Source organism: Mobula birostris, chromosome 7, assembly GCF_030028105.1.
Source record: "Mobula birostris isolate sMobBir1 chromosome 7, sMobBir1.hap1, whole genome shotgun sequence".
Lineage (NCBI taxonomy): Eukaryota > Metazoa > Chordata > Chondrichthyes > Myliobatiformes > Myliobatidae > Mobula > Mobula birostris.
The window spans coordinates 54,218,154-54,234,450 of NC_092376.1; the positions used below are offsets into that span (position 1 = coordinate 54,218,154).

At 38.9% G+C, this 16,297-nt stretch overlaps 1 protein-coding gene across 6 annotated transcripts in view; it reads right to left on the minus strand.

Moving 5' to 3' along the window:
- The window catches only part of LOC140200207 (coiled-coil domain-containing protein 138-like), a 73,948-nt gene that overhangs the window by 24,156 nt on the left and 33,495 nt on the right, over positions 1-16,297 (minus strand). For 5 of the 6 annotated variants that reach the window (XR_011886575.1, XM_072263178.1, XM_072263175.1 and 2 more), the window contains exons 6-10: positions 12,586-12,744; positions 6,989-7,108; positions 5,595-5,672; positions 4,188-4,301; positions 1,586-1,744 (exon numbers count right to left, since the gene is read on the minus strand). Coding sequence is in view for 5 of the 6 variants with exons in the window: in XM_072263178.1 (XP_072119279.1) it covers positions 1,586-1,744; positions 4,188-4,301; positions 5,595-5,672; positions 6,989-7,108; positions 12,586-12,744 (630 nt within the window). In the remaining variant the exon portion in view is untranslated. The remainder of the gene's footprint in view (positions 1-1,585; positions 1,745-4,187; positions 4,302-5,594; positions 5,673-6,988; positions 7,109-12,585; positions 12,745-16,297) is intronic. The other variant, XM_072263177.1, reaches the window with a different exon arrangement.

The window sequence follows — 16,297 nt, forward strand, 5'->3', positions numbered from 1 at the left end:
TCAGAGCCGTCTCTATTTCCTGAGGAGACTGAGGTCCTTTACCATCTGTCCGACGATGCTGAGGATGTTCTACGAGTCTGTGGTGGCCAGTGCTATCATGTTTGCTGTTGTGTGCTGGGGCAGCAGGCTGAGGGTAGCAGACACCATCAGAATCAACAAACTCATTCGTAAGGCCAGTGATGTTGTGGGGATGGAACTGGACTCTCTGACGGTGGTGTCTGAAAAGGGGATGCTGTCCAAGTTGCATGCCATCTTGGTCAATGTCTCCCATCCACTACATAATGTACTGGTTAGGCACAGGAGTACATTCAGCCAGAGACTCATTCCACCAAGCTGCAACACTGAGTGTCATAGGAAGTCATTCCTGCCTGTGGCTATCAAACTTTACAACTCCTCCCTTGGAGGGTCAGTCACTCTGAGCCAATTGGCTGGTCCTGGACTTATTTCCATCTGGCATAATTTACATAGTATTTAATTATCTATGGTTTTATATTGCTATATTTATACTCTATTCTTGGTTGGTGCAACTGTAACGAAACCCAATTTCCCTCGGGATCAATAAAGTATGTCTACCTATCTATCAATAACGAGGATAGAAATTACAATTATTTCTCCACAAAGGGGATTTCATTTGTTCATGAAAAATTTAAAATATTACAAACTAGTAAACTATTCATGTGTGATTTTTCTGGAATATATCGGCCTGAATTTCTTTTAAATACCTAACGGATATTAAATTTGCATAATGGTGCCAATGGAGGAAATTGGATAAGATGAAAAAGACCTCCGGTAAGTGTGTGGGATAGTATTGTGATAATTAATTTTTCAAAGTGATAATATTTGCAGAAGGATCAAGGCCCTAAGCTACAGGGAAATAAACAATGTTAAAACAGGTTGTGCAATCATTATAAATACCCATTTCTTACTGCATGAACAGCTTGCACCATCTACAAGTCAGGCAAATACAAAAGATTTTCAGATGAGTGATATACATATGAAGTTAATTTGTATGGCTTGTTGTTACTCAATTATTCTGGTTTCACATTTCTAACCCTCAATCACTTCATCTCTGGTAAATTTTATGTATAAATGCAACCACATACAATGGGACGTAGGGACAAAAGCTTTTTTCCCCTCATTTATTTTAGTAGTAGCACAATATATTAGCATTAAAAATCCTGCTCCCTCTTGCACATATATTAGCTCATATATAGCAATAATACAGGAAAGTAAATTATTTTTGATAAGGTATTTGAAGAGCATGACAATAGATTTGATATGTTTTAACTAATACTTCTGATGCTAATTTTTTTAAACTTCATAAAACAATAAATTATGATCAAATTTTAAAATGCATAATTATGTCAAATAATGTATCAAAAACCACTTCAAAAGTTACCAAAATAGCTAATTAAAAATGCACATGGGGCTTAGGTCCTTCTCAGATACATTCCTATTTTAAATATTACTTTATCAGTCAGCACAAAAATTAATAGTTTTAACTAATCTAATGCAAAATAATCTAATTCCAAATTAATATTTAAAAGCAAAGAATGCCAAAATACTTGAAGAATAATAGGATTACCTTCAGACACATCTGTTGAACCGATTTTCTAGGTAAACATCTGGGACCTAATGACGTTTGAGTATCATTTTCATCCTCTGGAGTTAAGTAACAAAGATAACCATCTGACGTCCAGTCCAGAAGCAGTGCAAATAATTCACAGAAACTGGAATTTAAAGACTGAAACAGAGAGAGAGCTCTTAGACTGAATTCACTGGAATCATAGAGTCCCAGAATACAGAAACAGACCAGCCATCATGTCAATTCAATCATCACATAGCTAAAGTATAGTAATACCATTTGCCAGTACATGCTTTGTAGCCTACTATGTCCTGGTGATTCAAATATTCATCCAAATGTGTGTGAGTATCTACCACCACCTTCTCAGGCAGTGTGCTTCAGGTTACACCGAAATAGTTTTCAAAGTAGTCCCATGGGATCACTACGTTCATAACACAAGTCATACAACAGGTCAAAAAATAGTACTTCCAACAATATAAGCACTTCCTCAATACTATATCAAATCAAGTTGAGTTATTATTTAACTAACTAATACAGCTGAATGAAACAGCATTCCTCTGGGGCCAAAGTGCAAAACATACACAGCACATTCAAAATAATGAGGAAAAAAACCACATTAATATAGTCCAAGACCCTAAGCAACATGTCCCTCAATTGATGGCACAGTTCCCAGCAATCCAGCCCACCGTTCCACCAACAGGAAAGGGCAGCCTCCAGCTGAGAACGGACACCACGCTACACTGCCTCTGGTGTCTCCTCACCTGGACCCTAGCAGCAGACAAACCCGTGGCTTGAGGCCTGGTTCTCGCTACAACCAAGGCTACGCAGTTCCCAAGCCGCTCATCTTTCCATTAAACAAGGGAAACAGAACTCCCTGCAGCACCTTACATTACCAATGCCCAACAGGGTCTTGCGATTGCAAGAGAAATGTCCAAGACAATCATCCACAGTTACTCTACACACCGCCTTCACACACCAATTCCAATGCCTTTGAGAAGCAGGCAGCAACATGGTCTGCACCCCGGCCGGCAACTCCTCTGACGCACTGGCCAGTTTCTCCTCAGACAGGACAGCTGGCTGCTCTGACGCCCTGGCCGGCTACTCTGAGCAACAAGTAGACTTGCTGTACCCGAAGTATTTAGAGTCCAGTATAGTCTTGTGTGATTAAAAATACATGTAACAAAGAGGAAAAAAAACACCTTTGGTTGGCCTCCAAGAGGCCACTACGTCCAAACATACTGCCATCTTACTGGTATAATTGGTATGTCAACTTTTGTGCTTATATCTTTCTACTAAAACAGTCTACAAGAGGGTTCTAAAAAGGAACTATAGAACAACAAAGAACTAGCAGTTTAGGTTCTGCCCTAAGTTTTTGGATGCCTTTTCTAAAGAAGCTTCATTCATGAGGAAAGTGAACAAGTTAAAAGGTGAAAACTTAGAATATCCACAAAATCAATAAATTTGGAGAAGAAAATGTCAATGCTAAAAACATACTAGCTTCACTGGTTTCACTCTTGTTTCTCTCAATCCAGGGCTGGATCACAGATGTAAGACAATGAATGAGTTTATTAAGCATTGAAAGGTTTGACAACTGGAAATAAAGCACACCACTGTGTGGCACAAGATCTAATTTGCAAGGAATTTTTGGAATGACAGAGAAAGCTACATTCAGTGGCCACTTCATTAGGTACCTACCGTAGCTACTAAATTTGCCACTGAGTGTATGTTTGTGGTTTCCATCCAAGGTTTAATGTGTTGTGCATTCAGAGATGCTCTTCTACATACCACTATTAGCGTGGCTATTTGAGTTACCATTACCTTCCTGTTAGCCTGAACTAAATTGTCCATTCTCCTCTCACCTGTCATTAATAAGTCATTTTTGCTCACAGAACTGCCCCCCATTTTATTTTTGTTTCTCACACCATTCTCTGTAAACTCCAGAGGTTGTTCTTCATGAAAATCCCAGGAAATCAGCAGTTTCTGAGACACTCAAATCACCCTGTCTGACACTAACAAACATTTCATGGTCAAAGTCACTTAGATCACTTTTCTTCCCCATTCTGATGTTTGTACTGAACTACAATTGAATTTCTTGACCATGCCCGCATGCTTTTATGCTTTGAGTTGTAGCCACATGATTGGCTGAATAGATATTTACGTTAACCAGGTGTGCAGGTGTACCTCCAAAGTGGCTTTCACTTTGGAGAGTTGGGCATGCAGTAAGATTAGATATGTTAACAGGAAAGAATACAGCTGAGGAGCGCTTACCATACAAGATCTGACAGTTTTATGAATATAAAATGATGTATTAAGAATTAAATTGGGTGTTAATGAAGAATTGATGGACATGATGATTGAAGGAGCAAGAGAAAATAACCATGGAAGTTATTAGCAAGGGAAGCTGAGAGAAAATTCATCAATTGCCATGCATTGATTGAAATAATAAAGGAGAAGAGGATACTTAAGTGAATAAGTAACAGTGATGGGGGCTGGGCCTTAGGTACATCAAAAGAAAGCTGCAAAATTATATAACTTGAAATTGAAATAGCACCCAACAAGTCTTCCACTGGATCAATATCAAATAATCAGCAAAATATCTTACACGATTGATTCTACGAGCAGGTTGAATCTTTTCCTCCTTTTCCAGTCCGATCCCTTTCATACCAGTAGAGACATTTTCATGAATTTTCCGCATCACAGGTAAATCATGCTTCCTCTGCAAGGAAGCTTAATTAGTGCACACTTTTTAGCATTAAGACACACAACCAATACTGGAATATAGTTTAATCACTGCTGCAAAAAGATAAAGCTTGCATAGAAGGTGAATTTTATTTGCCAATACAGGTTGAGCATCCCTTATCCAAACTGCTTGGGGCCGGAAATGTTTCAGATTTTGGAATATTTGCATCTACATAATGAGATAGCTTGGGGATGAGACAGCTGGTGTGAAGCTCACAGAGTGAACAATCTGATGTGATGGAGTTGAGTCCTCCACAGGCTGTCAGAATTAAATGACACCTCCCCCCCCCCTCCAGAATGCATCATTATTGGGTTCCAGTGATGGTGATTGGCTCATACCTGCCATTAATTTCAAGCAGTTGTCTGTTCCACAGCAACTACAACAGGAGGGAGGATAGTTTTACATAATATTTTAAATTATTTTGTGCATGAAACAATTACCTTCAATTTTCAGTTCAACATGATAGATCTCTGCTTGCTTCATAATCAGCATACCGTTAAGCGGCATATATTCACTCCATGCTGACAAATCTACTCTTTCAATACACGATCGAGATCTTTATTTTTAGCTTTATGCATTGATTTTCTATTTTTCATTAATTTCGGTTCATTACATTTATGAGGTCATATCACCTGGGAACCTTCCCAGCGCCTTGTAGAATTTTCTATTCGCGGCTCAAAACAAATACAAATTTCAGAGGCTTTCTCATTTTGAAATTTTGGATAAGGAGTACTCAACCTGTACTGGAATTTTTTTTTCTGTGCTTGAATTTTTAGAACATTGAATTTTGCTTCCGACCCACCATCGGCTTAGTTGACAGTTCCAACCCACCCCAACAACTCAGCCAAGCCACGTGTAGTGGGAAAGAGAGTGATTGCCATGTCGTCTGAGGTGTAGTGTGGCAGCAATCTAATTTCTCATCATCTGAGCAACACTCAATGACAACCACTCCCAAAATGTTCTATGTTAGGACAAGTTCCCCTTCCCTGCGATACATATTTATTCCATATCCAGAAATTGCATCAAGAACCAGTCCAGGAAGTGGTCAAACAAATTTCAAGACTCATACCAAATTTCTCAACCAAAATAAAAATAATACATGCAATTTAATACTTCAGTTATTTGATTAATTCAAGGTAAGGACTTCATAGTCTGAGTTGGTGGATAAAGAAAAAGTCACAGTTGGGGAGGGGGTAAAACTGGGTTTCCCTCATTACTTTTATTTTTCCATGACTTTTGGAAGATTTTCTCCAGATATCCAAATCTCACCTGCAGATTTTCTAAACGGCTTTGAATCTTTTTATTCTGAACTTGCAGTTTCTTGTTCTGCTGTGTTATATTGTTAATCTGCAAAATAACACCACTGAATTATAATACACATCCCTATACAGGCAATCCATAGCTGATCTTACTGAATTTACAAATTAACACCCAAAAATATGTGAAATGAATCAAAATTTAGTCTCATGGAATTTATGTAAATAAAAGGCTTAAAAAATTTTATTGGTGTTTTGACACTTGTACAGATATTGTGACTTCACAAATTCATAATTCTTACCATTTTCTAGGAATATAACCCTCATCCTGTGACATGAAGGTCAACTGTACACTTTTTTAGTAGATCCAAGTATTATACAACTTTTCAGGAGATTATTTTCCATATACTCAAAATAAACAGCATATAAATACAAGGAAGTTAAAAGAGATTGTCCATTTCACCAGAGAGCATTTTGAAGTTCATACATCCAAAATAATGTTTCTCTGCTCATTAAATGTTCTGCATAAAATCATGGGCTAAATAAGGAATGTCTCATTAAATGTACTGTTAGTATTTTTATCCATATCCAAATATGGAATATTCTAATGTAAAGCCTTTGGCAGAGACAGAGTTTACTTTAATTTCTCTTTCAGATTCATTCAACAGCTGAAATTAGATGACTGTTTAGTTGAAATCATAGATTACTGGCCTGAACTAGCATGTGTCACTCCACAGATGCAGCCAAATATTTCTAACATATTTTGTTTTGACCTCAAGTTTATTGCATTGGTATTTTTAATTTTGTACCAAATTCTAGTTGCATTTATGAAATATGACTTCTTAATTTAGTTGGATGGTTTCTAATTTATTTTGTCAATAACTATTTATTATCGAGATGCTTTTTATACATAGAAACTAACATCCTTTACAAACTAGAAACAATATCTCAAATTTAAGGATTTGGACTTGACTTTTGGTTTGATAATTCTACAGTGTATAATTTAACAAATGATTGATAGAGAATCATGAACATTTGAGATTTAATTCAGAAAGGGCTATAGGTAGTGGAGCATTGATCAAATTTGAGTTTGCAGAAGTTCTGATCAGAAGAATGGTAAGGGAGAACTTTGTACTTTGAACTTTGAGATAACCTTGGTTATAGCTTATTCACCATCTGCATTTCACTCCATCAGAAATATTCTCCCTTCATTGCAGCTTAACAGCTTCTTTTGTTTGCTTCCCAGTTCCGACAAAGAGTCTTCTACCTGAAACTAAGTGTTTGTCTTTCCACATATCTTCTGTCAAGTATTTCTAGCATTTTCCATTTTTATTTTACTTTTCCTATGGCTACACTAGTTGAGTCAATCATATTATAGTCATGTAAACTTTACAAAATTGTTCTTGCCTGTTTTTTCAAGGAGTCATTTAAATCCTTTAATGAGTCAAAAGAGGATTTAAGTCTTTTGTTTTCTTTCATCTTCTCCTTCATGGCATTTATGAGTTGATTGACTTCAGCAACATGTTGCTGTGGGGGTTAAAATACAAAGAAATTTTCAACTTATTGCTTAGGTGCAAAAGTGATACTGTATATCAGCAATCAATACAGAACATAGAACACAACAGACCCTTCACACATGGTGTGATGAGCAAATTAAATTGGTTATCAAATATCCAACTAAACCAATTACTTTTGCCTACACAGTCCATTTCCTTCCATTTCTTGCACATCCATGTGCCTAAGACAGGGGTCCCCAACCTTTTGCGCACCGTGGACCGGTTTAATATTGACGATATTCTTGCAGACCGGCTGACGGTGGGGGGGGGGAGGGGGGGGGAATGTTCAAGTTCAACAGTGCGTGACAGGGAATGAGGAAAGGAGCAGCTGACTCATATTGCCAAATCATATTGTTTCCGCACAGCCCGATAGCACATGCTCGCAGCCCGGTCGTTGGGGACCACTGGCCTAAGACCGCTTGAATGCCTATGTTGTATTTGTCCACCACCGCCCTGCATCACATTTCAGGCATCCACCACTGTGTAAAAATCTTGTCCTGTACATCTTCTTTAAAATTACCCCCTCTCATCTTAAATACATGCCTTCTAGTATTAGACATTTCAACCCTGGAAAAAAGATACTGGTTATCTATTGTATCCATGCTTGTCGTATTCTTATAAATGTTATGAATCTTACAAATCCTATAAATCATATCTCCTCTCAGCTTCCGTCGCTCCAGAGAAAACAACCCAAGTTTGTCCAATCTTTCTTTATAGCACATGTCCTCTAAACCATGCAACATCCTGGTAAAACTCTTCTGCACCTTCTCCAAAGCCCCAATATCCTTTCTATAATAGGACAACCAGAACTGAATGCAATACTCCAATATGGCCTACTGTAACGAGAGATTTCTAAAGCTGCAAGATAAATTCCTGACTTTTGAACTCAATTTCTCAACTAATGAAAGGCAAGCCTGCCATGCATCTTCTTTGCTACCCTATCAACCTGTGTAACCACTTTCAGGGAGCTATGGACTTGGATCCCAAATCCCCCTGCACAAAAAAGTCCGCATACTGTCCCTTTACACTTGATCATCAAAAGTGCAACACTTCATATCTGACGAGGTTAAACTCTATCAGGCATTTCTTTGCTCATATCTGCAACTGATCTATATTTTGCTGTATCCTTTGCCAGTCTTGTACACTATCCACAACACTACCAACCTTTGCATTATCTACAGTTACTAATCTACTCATTTATTGTACATTTACATCCTAGTCATTTATATACATCACAAACAGAACATGTCCCAGAATGGATCCCTGCAAAACATCACTAGACACAGAACTCCAGCCAGAATAAAACACTACCTTTTCTGTGGGCAATTCTGAATTCAAATGGCCAATTCACAATGCAACTCATGTATCTTAATCTTCTGGATGAGCCTCCTATGAGGGATCTTATCAAACATCTTACTAAAATCCATATAGACAATGTCTACAACTCGATCACCTTCATTCATCATCTCCTTGAAAAACTCAATCAAGTTAACAAGACATGACTTGCACTGCACAAAGCCATGTCGACTATCCCTAATTAGACCATAGGTTTTCAAATGCTCATAAATCCCTTCCCTAAGAATCTCCTCCAATATCTTCCCTACCACTGACATGAAACTCACTGGTCAATTGTTTCGAGAATTATCTCTATTTCCCTTCTTGAATAATGGAATAACATTATCTACTCACCCAGTCCTCCAGGGCTTCACCAGTGCCTAGAGGACACCATGATATTGTCAAGGCTCCAGCAATCGCATATCTTGCCTCTCTCAATAATCTGAGGTCTATCCTATCAAGCCCTGGGGTTTTTATCCACCTTAAATGTTATTTAAAAGACCCAAAACTAACCCCTTCTTAATGATTCAGAAACAGCTTATAGCTCTTTGCCATCAGATGAATTTAAACTTATTTTCTAATTTACAGTATTTTAATATCTTCGCACTGTACTGCTGTGATTTCACGTCATGTAAAACAGCGAAAATAAATTGGATTCTGATTCTTTACCACAAAACAGCCTTGTATTTTAGCACACTGAACTGCTTATTCTCCATGTTCTCCTTGGAAAATGCTGATGCAAAATACTCATTTAAGAACACAACCACATCCTCTACCTCCAGGCACATGTTTCCTCCTTAATCCTTGAGTGGTCCTACCTGCTCCCTAGTTATCCTCTTGTTCTTGATGTATGTATAGAACATGTGGGGATTTCAAGGAAGGATGGGCCTAGAAGTTTAGATAATTGAAATCAATTCCCAATACCAGTTTTAGTTCCAAGCAACAACAGAAATCCCAAATAGTTTTATTGTTCATTGACTAATTTTCTAAATACGGTCACATTAAACAGTAGAGAGTCTGATGCCATTTTTTCCAATTCAGGCACATGAGAAAAGCTTAGTTTCCTTTAGAATCAGATTTATTATCATTAGCATTTGTTGTGAAATTTGTTAATTTAGCAGCAGTGCAATGCAATACATGATAATATAGAAAGAAAATATAAATATATATATACATATTGAATAGATTAAAAATAATGCAAAAACAGAAATTATTTGTATTAAAAAAGTGAGATAGTCGTCATGGGTTCGATGTCCATTTAGGAATCATATAGTAGAGGGAAAGAAACTGTTCCTGAATTGTTGAGTGTGTGCCTTCATGCTTCTGTACCTCGTTCCTGATGGTAACAATAAGAAGAGGGCATGCCCTGGGTGATGGTGATCCTTAATAATTGACATCACCTTTCTGTGGCACTGCTCCTTGAAGATAACTTGGGTACTATGAAGCTAGTACCCAAGATGGAGATGGCTAATTTTACAAGTTTCTGTAGCTTCTTTCAATCCTGTGCAGTAGCCCCCACCATACCAGACAGTGATGCAGCCTGTCAGTATTCCATTAAGACTCAATTTTACATGCACGACATCCAAATCAGATCAGAACATGGCTAAACAGCAGTGGGTTGGGGGGGGGGGGGGGAGTGTACCCAAAATGCTTGAAGCCTTTTCCTCCATTTATAGCTAGACACTACAATCCCTTCAGGACCAATCACAATTTCCTTAAGTGATAAGGTCCATTCAGGTAGCAGCCCATTTGGACAAAGGATTGGATAAGAAAAATAATGAAGAGGGGTAGCAACTGAAGTAGATCAAGAAAAATAACTGAATTACCCAAAAGCTTACTCTTTTAGTGAAAATGCAGATTCATAGCTTTTGGCAATGAAAGCACTTTAACATTAATGTTACATGTTTCCTAATTAACTAATTTCTACCAGATTTGGGTGCATATTTTCAATAATTTTTTTATTTCTTAAGTTTTAAACTTTTGGTATATGAAATCAATATTTGAGGACCCAAAACATTAATTGTGAACCACTTCAATGATGTATGCCATCAGCAAATCCCAAATGATCGACATTTTATTATGTTTTTTTATAGAAATTGGAAGAAAGTTGAAAGGATTTTTCTACTGATTGCAAACAGTAGAAAATTAAATTTTTAATTATAGGACAAATCATCTTCCATTAGCATGACAAGGCATCAACAAGCTACCATTTTTTAAAAAAATATTGAATGACACAATTGAAAGAGGTATTCAATTGTCCAAAGTTCTTCCCCCCATCCAATTTTGGGTATAAATAGCATCTAATATCATCTAATTCAGAATTCTAATATGATCTTACTCCAAGACACACAAACAATGTAAATTTCCTAACTTTAGAACATTTCCTACTACTACACAATTATCACCAAATTAGAAGCGGTTTTGTACCAACTCAGACCTAATAGAAATTAGGTTGACCATGACAAAATTTGTTCAAAGCACAGCTCAAAGAAAGTGATAGCTATCAGTTTTTAATTAATTCAAACCCATAATATGCAACAACGGCAAATTCCTAAGTGCAAAGCAGGAATTGAAAACTATTTTTCCATACAATACAAAAATAAGTTACTTCAGCCCATTAAATCTTTGCTGGCCCACAGAGAATCCTATTCCTCACTAACTTTCTTGTAACTCATTTTCCCTCACATTCTCATTAATTCCCCCAAGACTCTACCATTCCCCTCACAATTTACAAAGACCAATTAATCTTCCAACCCTAACATTTTTAACACTTTTAGGATACGGGAAGAAACTGGAGCATCCAGAAGAAGCTCATACAATCACAGGGAAAACATGCACACTTCACACTTTCAGCACTGGGAGGTCTGTGTGTAGTTGAGTGGTAGATGTTGGGGGGGGGGGGGGAGTTGATGGGAATGAGAATAAAATGCAGTACAATTAGTATACACAGGTGTGCCTGGAGGCTGGCAAGAGCTTGGTGGGATTAAGAGCCTGCTTGCATGCTGTGTGATTCTGGCTTGTTACTCAGAATTCCCACATTTGGTTACAGTAGAAATCATGAAGTATCAGCAGGAGGGACTCCAGATGATAATTTTCTTTCCACACACAGGGGTTGTAAACTTAACTGCTACATGATCACTAACATGGTTGAGAACAAAATTACAACCTGACATAAAACTCTCCCAGTCTTCAATGTATAAATATGCTGAAATAAGGGGAAATAGAACACAGAATGTTGTGCCACAATGTTGCGCCGACCATGTAACCTACTCTAGAAACTACCTAGAATTATTTTACCGCATACTCTATTTCTCAAAGCTCCATGTACCCTATTGTATCCATCACCACTATCGCCAGCAGTGCATTCCACGCACCCACCACTCTGTGAGGAAAAACTTACCCTGACATCTCCTCGGTACCTACTTCCAAGCACCTTAAAACTATGCCCCCTCATGTTAGCCTTTTCAGCCTTGAGAAAGAGCCTCTGGCTATCCACTCGATCAATGCCTCTCATCTTATACACCTCTATCAGGTGACCCCTCATCCTCTGTCACTCTAAGGAGAAAAGGCCAAGTTCGCTCAACCTATTCTCATAAGGCACACTCTCCAATCCAGGCAAAATTCTTGTAAATCTTCTCTGCATTCTTTCTATAGTATCCACATCCTTCCTTTAGTGAGGTGACCAGAACTGAACATAGTACTCCAAGTGGGGTCTAACTCAGGTCTTATGTAGCTGTAACATTACTTCACGGCTCTTGAATTCAATCCCACTGTTGATGAACGCCAACACATCATACACCTTAACGTTACTGTCTACTTGTGCAGCAGCTTTAAGTGTCTTACAGACACAGACTGCAAGATCTCTCTGATCCTCCACACTGTCTAGAGTCTTAACATTAATACTATATTCTGTCTTCAAATTTGACCTACCAGAATGAACCACTTCACTTACTGAACTCCATCTGCCACTTCTCAGCCCAGTTCTGCATACTATACTTCACTTGATAAATTAGTATTTATGATGTTCAAGTAACACATTGTGTTCCAGATTTATGTGTTTAAAAAGTCATAATAATTGCTTTACAAGTTATATTTAAATGCAATTAACCATACCTCCTTCATAATCTCAAACTTGGCATGAACCTCTTCTTCCACACCTCTTAACTTTGTTACTGCATCTTGATGTTTGATGAGCAAAGCCTCTCTGGCAGCTAGATGTTGTTCATGTGCTTGTACCTGAAATCTGTACTCCTGTAGCGCTGTGCTTTCTTTCTGCATTACATGAAAATCAGAACATTTACCTATTAGATATAAATAATAAATCTTCACATTGTTAAAACCAAATCAAAATAGCTGTTTATTGTTCTAATATATAATTTTGCATTCATGTCCCAGATTCTACAGTACACGACAAATGGAAAATGCTCACTATGTAAAAGAAACCCATTTAGAATATTTCCACTCGCTCTGAGACATGGATTGTATCCTAAAGTTAAAGGACTCAAAGGGTGCCATGGTAGCACAACAGTTAGCATGATGCCATTATAGCTCAGGGCATCAGAGTTCGAAGTTCAATTACGGAGTCCTCTCCAAGAAGTTTTACATCCTTCTAGTGAGCGCATGGGTTTCCTCCAGGTGCTCCTGCTTCCTCCTGCAGTCCAAAAGACGTACCTGTTAGCAGGTTAATTGGTCACTGCAAACTGTCCTGTGATTAGGCTACGGTTAAATTGGTGGATTGATGAGCAGTGCGGCTCGTTGGGCTGGAAGGGCCTGTTCCACGCAGTATGAAACACTTATTTTTTAAAATTAAAAATGCAGAAATAGTGGAACATGGGTGCTGGTGATGATTTTTCTCTTCAAACACATTTCTCTCTTTAATAAGATATCCCATTCAGTCTTCATACAAATCTTGGCTAGCAAACATATATTGATTAACCATCTAGAGTCAACTGCTTTTTATGAGAGCTTTACCATCTTTGATTGAATAGATTTTGCAATAATTCCAAAATATCCTAGATCCAAGTCTGTTAAATCAGTTAATTCTGAAACTCCAGACTCACCCCAAATACCTCCAGACTTATAAATGTCTATCAAGTCACCCCTTAACTTGCCACAATATAAAGGAATACATTCCTAGTTTATGCAATGTAAAGAACTGAAGACCTAGTAACGATACCATTTAAACAGCGCTGCATTGATCGAAAGATTGATTATTTTTAAACATACTATTAATACCAGATGTAAAAAGTTCCATCTGTAAACTTAAAGAACATATTCCGCACTTTGGGAAATCTGATCACTTGGCTGTCCTCTCCTACTTACATTCAGGCAGAGGCTAAAGGGCAATGCTCCAGAGATTAGGACAACAAAAAGCTGGTCAAAGAGGCATAGGAGCAGATGCAGGATTGCTTCCAATTGGAGGACTGGGCCGTGATCAAGGGCTCATCTGAATGAATACATCATGGTTGTCATGGACTTCATAAAAACTGTTGTAGACCAGTGTAACTGCACAAACTCAGTCAGAGTCTTCCCCAGCCAGAGGCCTGGATGAACCACAATCTGCTGAGAGCCAGATCAGAGGGATTCAAGACTGGCAACCAAGAAAGTTACAAGTGGTCCAGGTACAATCTCCAGAAAGCCATCTTATGGGCGAAATGGTAATTCCGGACTAAACTTGAATCAATGAAGAAAGCATTCAACCCCTGCCTCAGCTATCAAGCAAGCACCTCTTACAAAGTGAAATCAAGTGACAACAAGGCTTCACTTCCATATGAGCTCAATGTCTTCTATGCTCGCTTTGACCACCAAAACACTCATCAAACACCATCACAAACTCCCACAGCCTCCAATGACCTTGTGACTTCATTCAGTCTCTGAGAGCATCCTTCAGGAGGGTGAACCCATGGAAAGCATCCGGCCCAGATGGGGTAGCTAGCTAAGTACTAAAGACCTGTGCGATCTACTGGAGTGTTCAATGAAATCTTTAACCACTCGTTTTGGCAGTCTGGGATACCTACCTACTTCAAGCAGACTTCAGTTATACCAGTGCCTAAAAAGAATATAGTAACCTGCCTCAATTGCTGTTGTCCAGTAGCACTTACATCCACAGTGATGAAGCGTTTTGAGAGATAGGTGATGAAGAATATCAACTTCTACCCTAGAAGCAACTTGGATCCACTCCACTTATTTTTACTGGCACAAAAGCTCTGCAGCATATGCCATTTTATTAGCTCTTCACTCAAAACTTGAACATCTGGACAGCAAAGATGCATAGATCAGGATGCTCTTTATCAGGACAGCTTGGCACTCAATACCATCATCCCCTCATAACTAATCAAAGCTTCAAGACCATGGCTTCAATATCCCATTGTGCAATTGCATCCTCAGTTTCCTCACTTGCAGACCCCAGTCAGTTCAAATTGGCAACAACATCTCCACCACAATCTCCATCAGCACATGTGCATCACAAGGCTTTGTGCTTAGCCCCCCTGCTCTGCTCACTTTATACTTGACTGTGTGGCTCAGCACAGCTCCAATGCCCTATTTAAGCTTGCCGATGACCTCAGTCCCCTTTCATAGAAACATGAAAAATAGGTGCAGCAGTAGGCCATTTGGCCCTTTGAGCCTGCACCGCCATTCAGTATGATCATGGCTGATCATCCAACTCAGAACCCTGTACCAGCCTTCCCTCCATATCCCCTGATCCCTTTAGCCACAAGGGCCATATCTAACTCCCTCTTAAGTATAGCCAATGAACTGGCCTCAACTGTTTCCTGTGGCAGAGAATTCCACAGATTCACCACTCTCTGTCTGAAGAAGTTTTTCCTAATCTCGGTCCTAAAAGGCTTCCCCTTTATCCTCAAACTGTGACCCCTCGTTCTGGACTTCCCCAACATCGGGAACAATCTTCCTGCATCTAGCCTGTCCAATCCCTTTAGAATTTTATACGTTTCAATAAGATCCCCCCCTCAATCTTCTAAATTCCAGCGACTATAAGCCTAGTCGATCCAGTCTTTCATCATATGAAAGTCCTGCCATCCCAGGAGTCAATCTGGTGAACCTTCTTTGTACTCCCTCTATGGCAAGAATGTCTTTCCTCAGATTAGGGGACCAAAACTGCACACAATACTCCAGGTGTGGTCTCACCATGGCCTTGTACAACTGCAGTAGAACCTCCCTGCTCCTGTACTCAAATCCTCTTGCTATGAATGCCAGCATACCATTCGCTTTTTTCACCACCTGCTGTACCTGCATGCCCACTTTCAATGACTGGTGTACAATGACACCCAGGTCTCATTGCACCTCCCCTTTTCCTAATTGGCCACCATTCAAATAATAATCTCTTTTCCTGTTTTTGCCACCAAAGTGGATAACCTCACATTTATCCACATTAAATTGCATCTGCTATGAATTTGCCCACTCACCTAACCTATCCAAGTCACCCTGCATCCTCTTAGCATCCTCCTCACAGCTAACACTGCCGCCCAGCTTCGTGTTATCCGCAAACTTGGAGATACTGCATTTAATTGCCTCGTCTAAGTCATTAATATAAATTGTAAACAACTGGGGACCCAGCACTGAGCCTTGCGGTACCCCACTAGTCACTGCCTGCCATTCTGAAAAGGTCCTGTTTATTCCCACTCTTTGCTTCCTGTCTGCCAACCAATTCTCTATCCACATCAACACCATACCCCCAATACCATGTGCTTTAATTTTGCACACTAATCTCCTGAGTGGGACCTTGTCAAAAACCTTTTGAAAATCCAAATATACCACATCCACTTGTTCTCCCCATCCACTCTACTAGTTACATCCTCAAAAAATT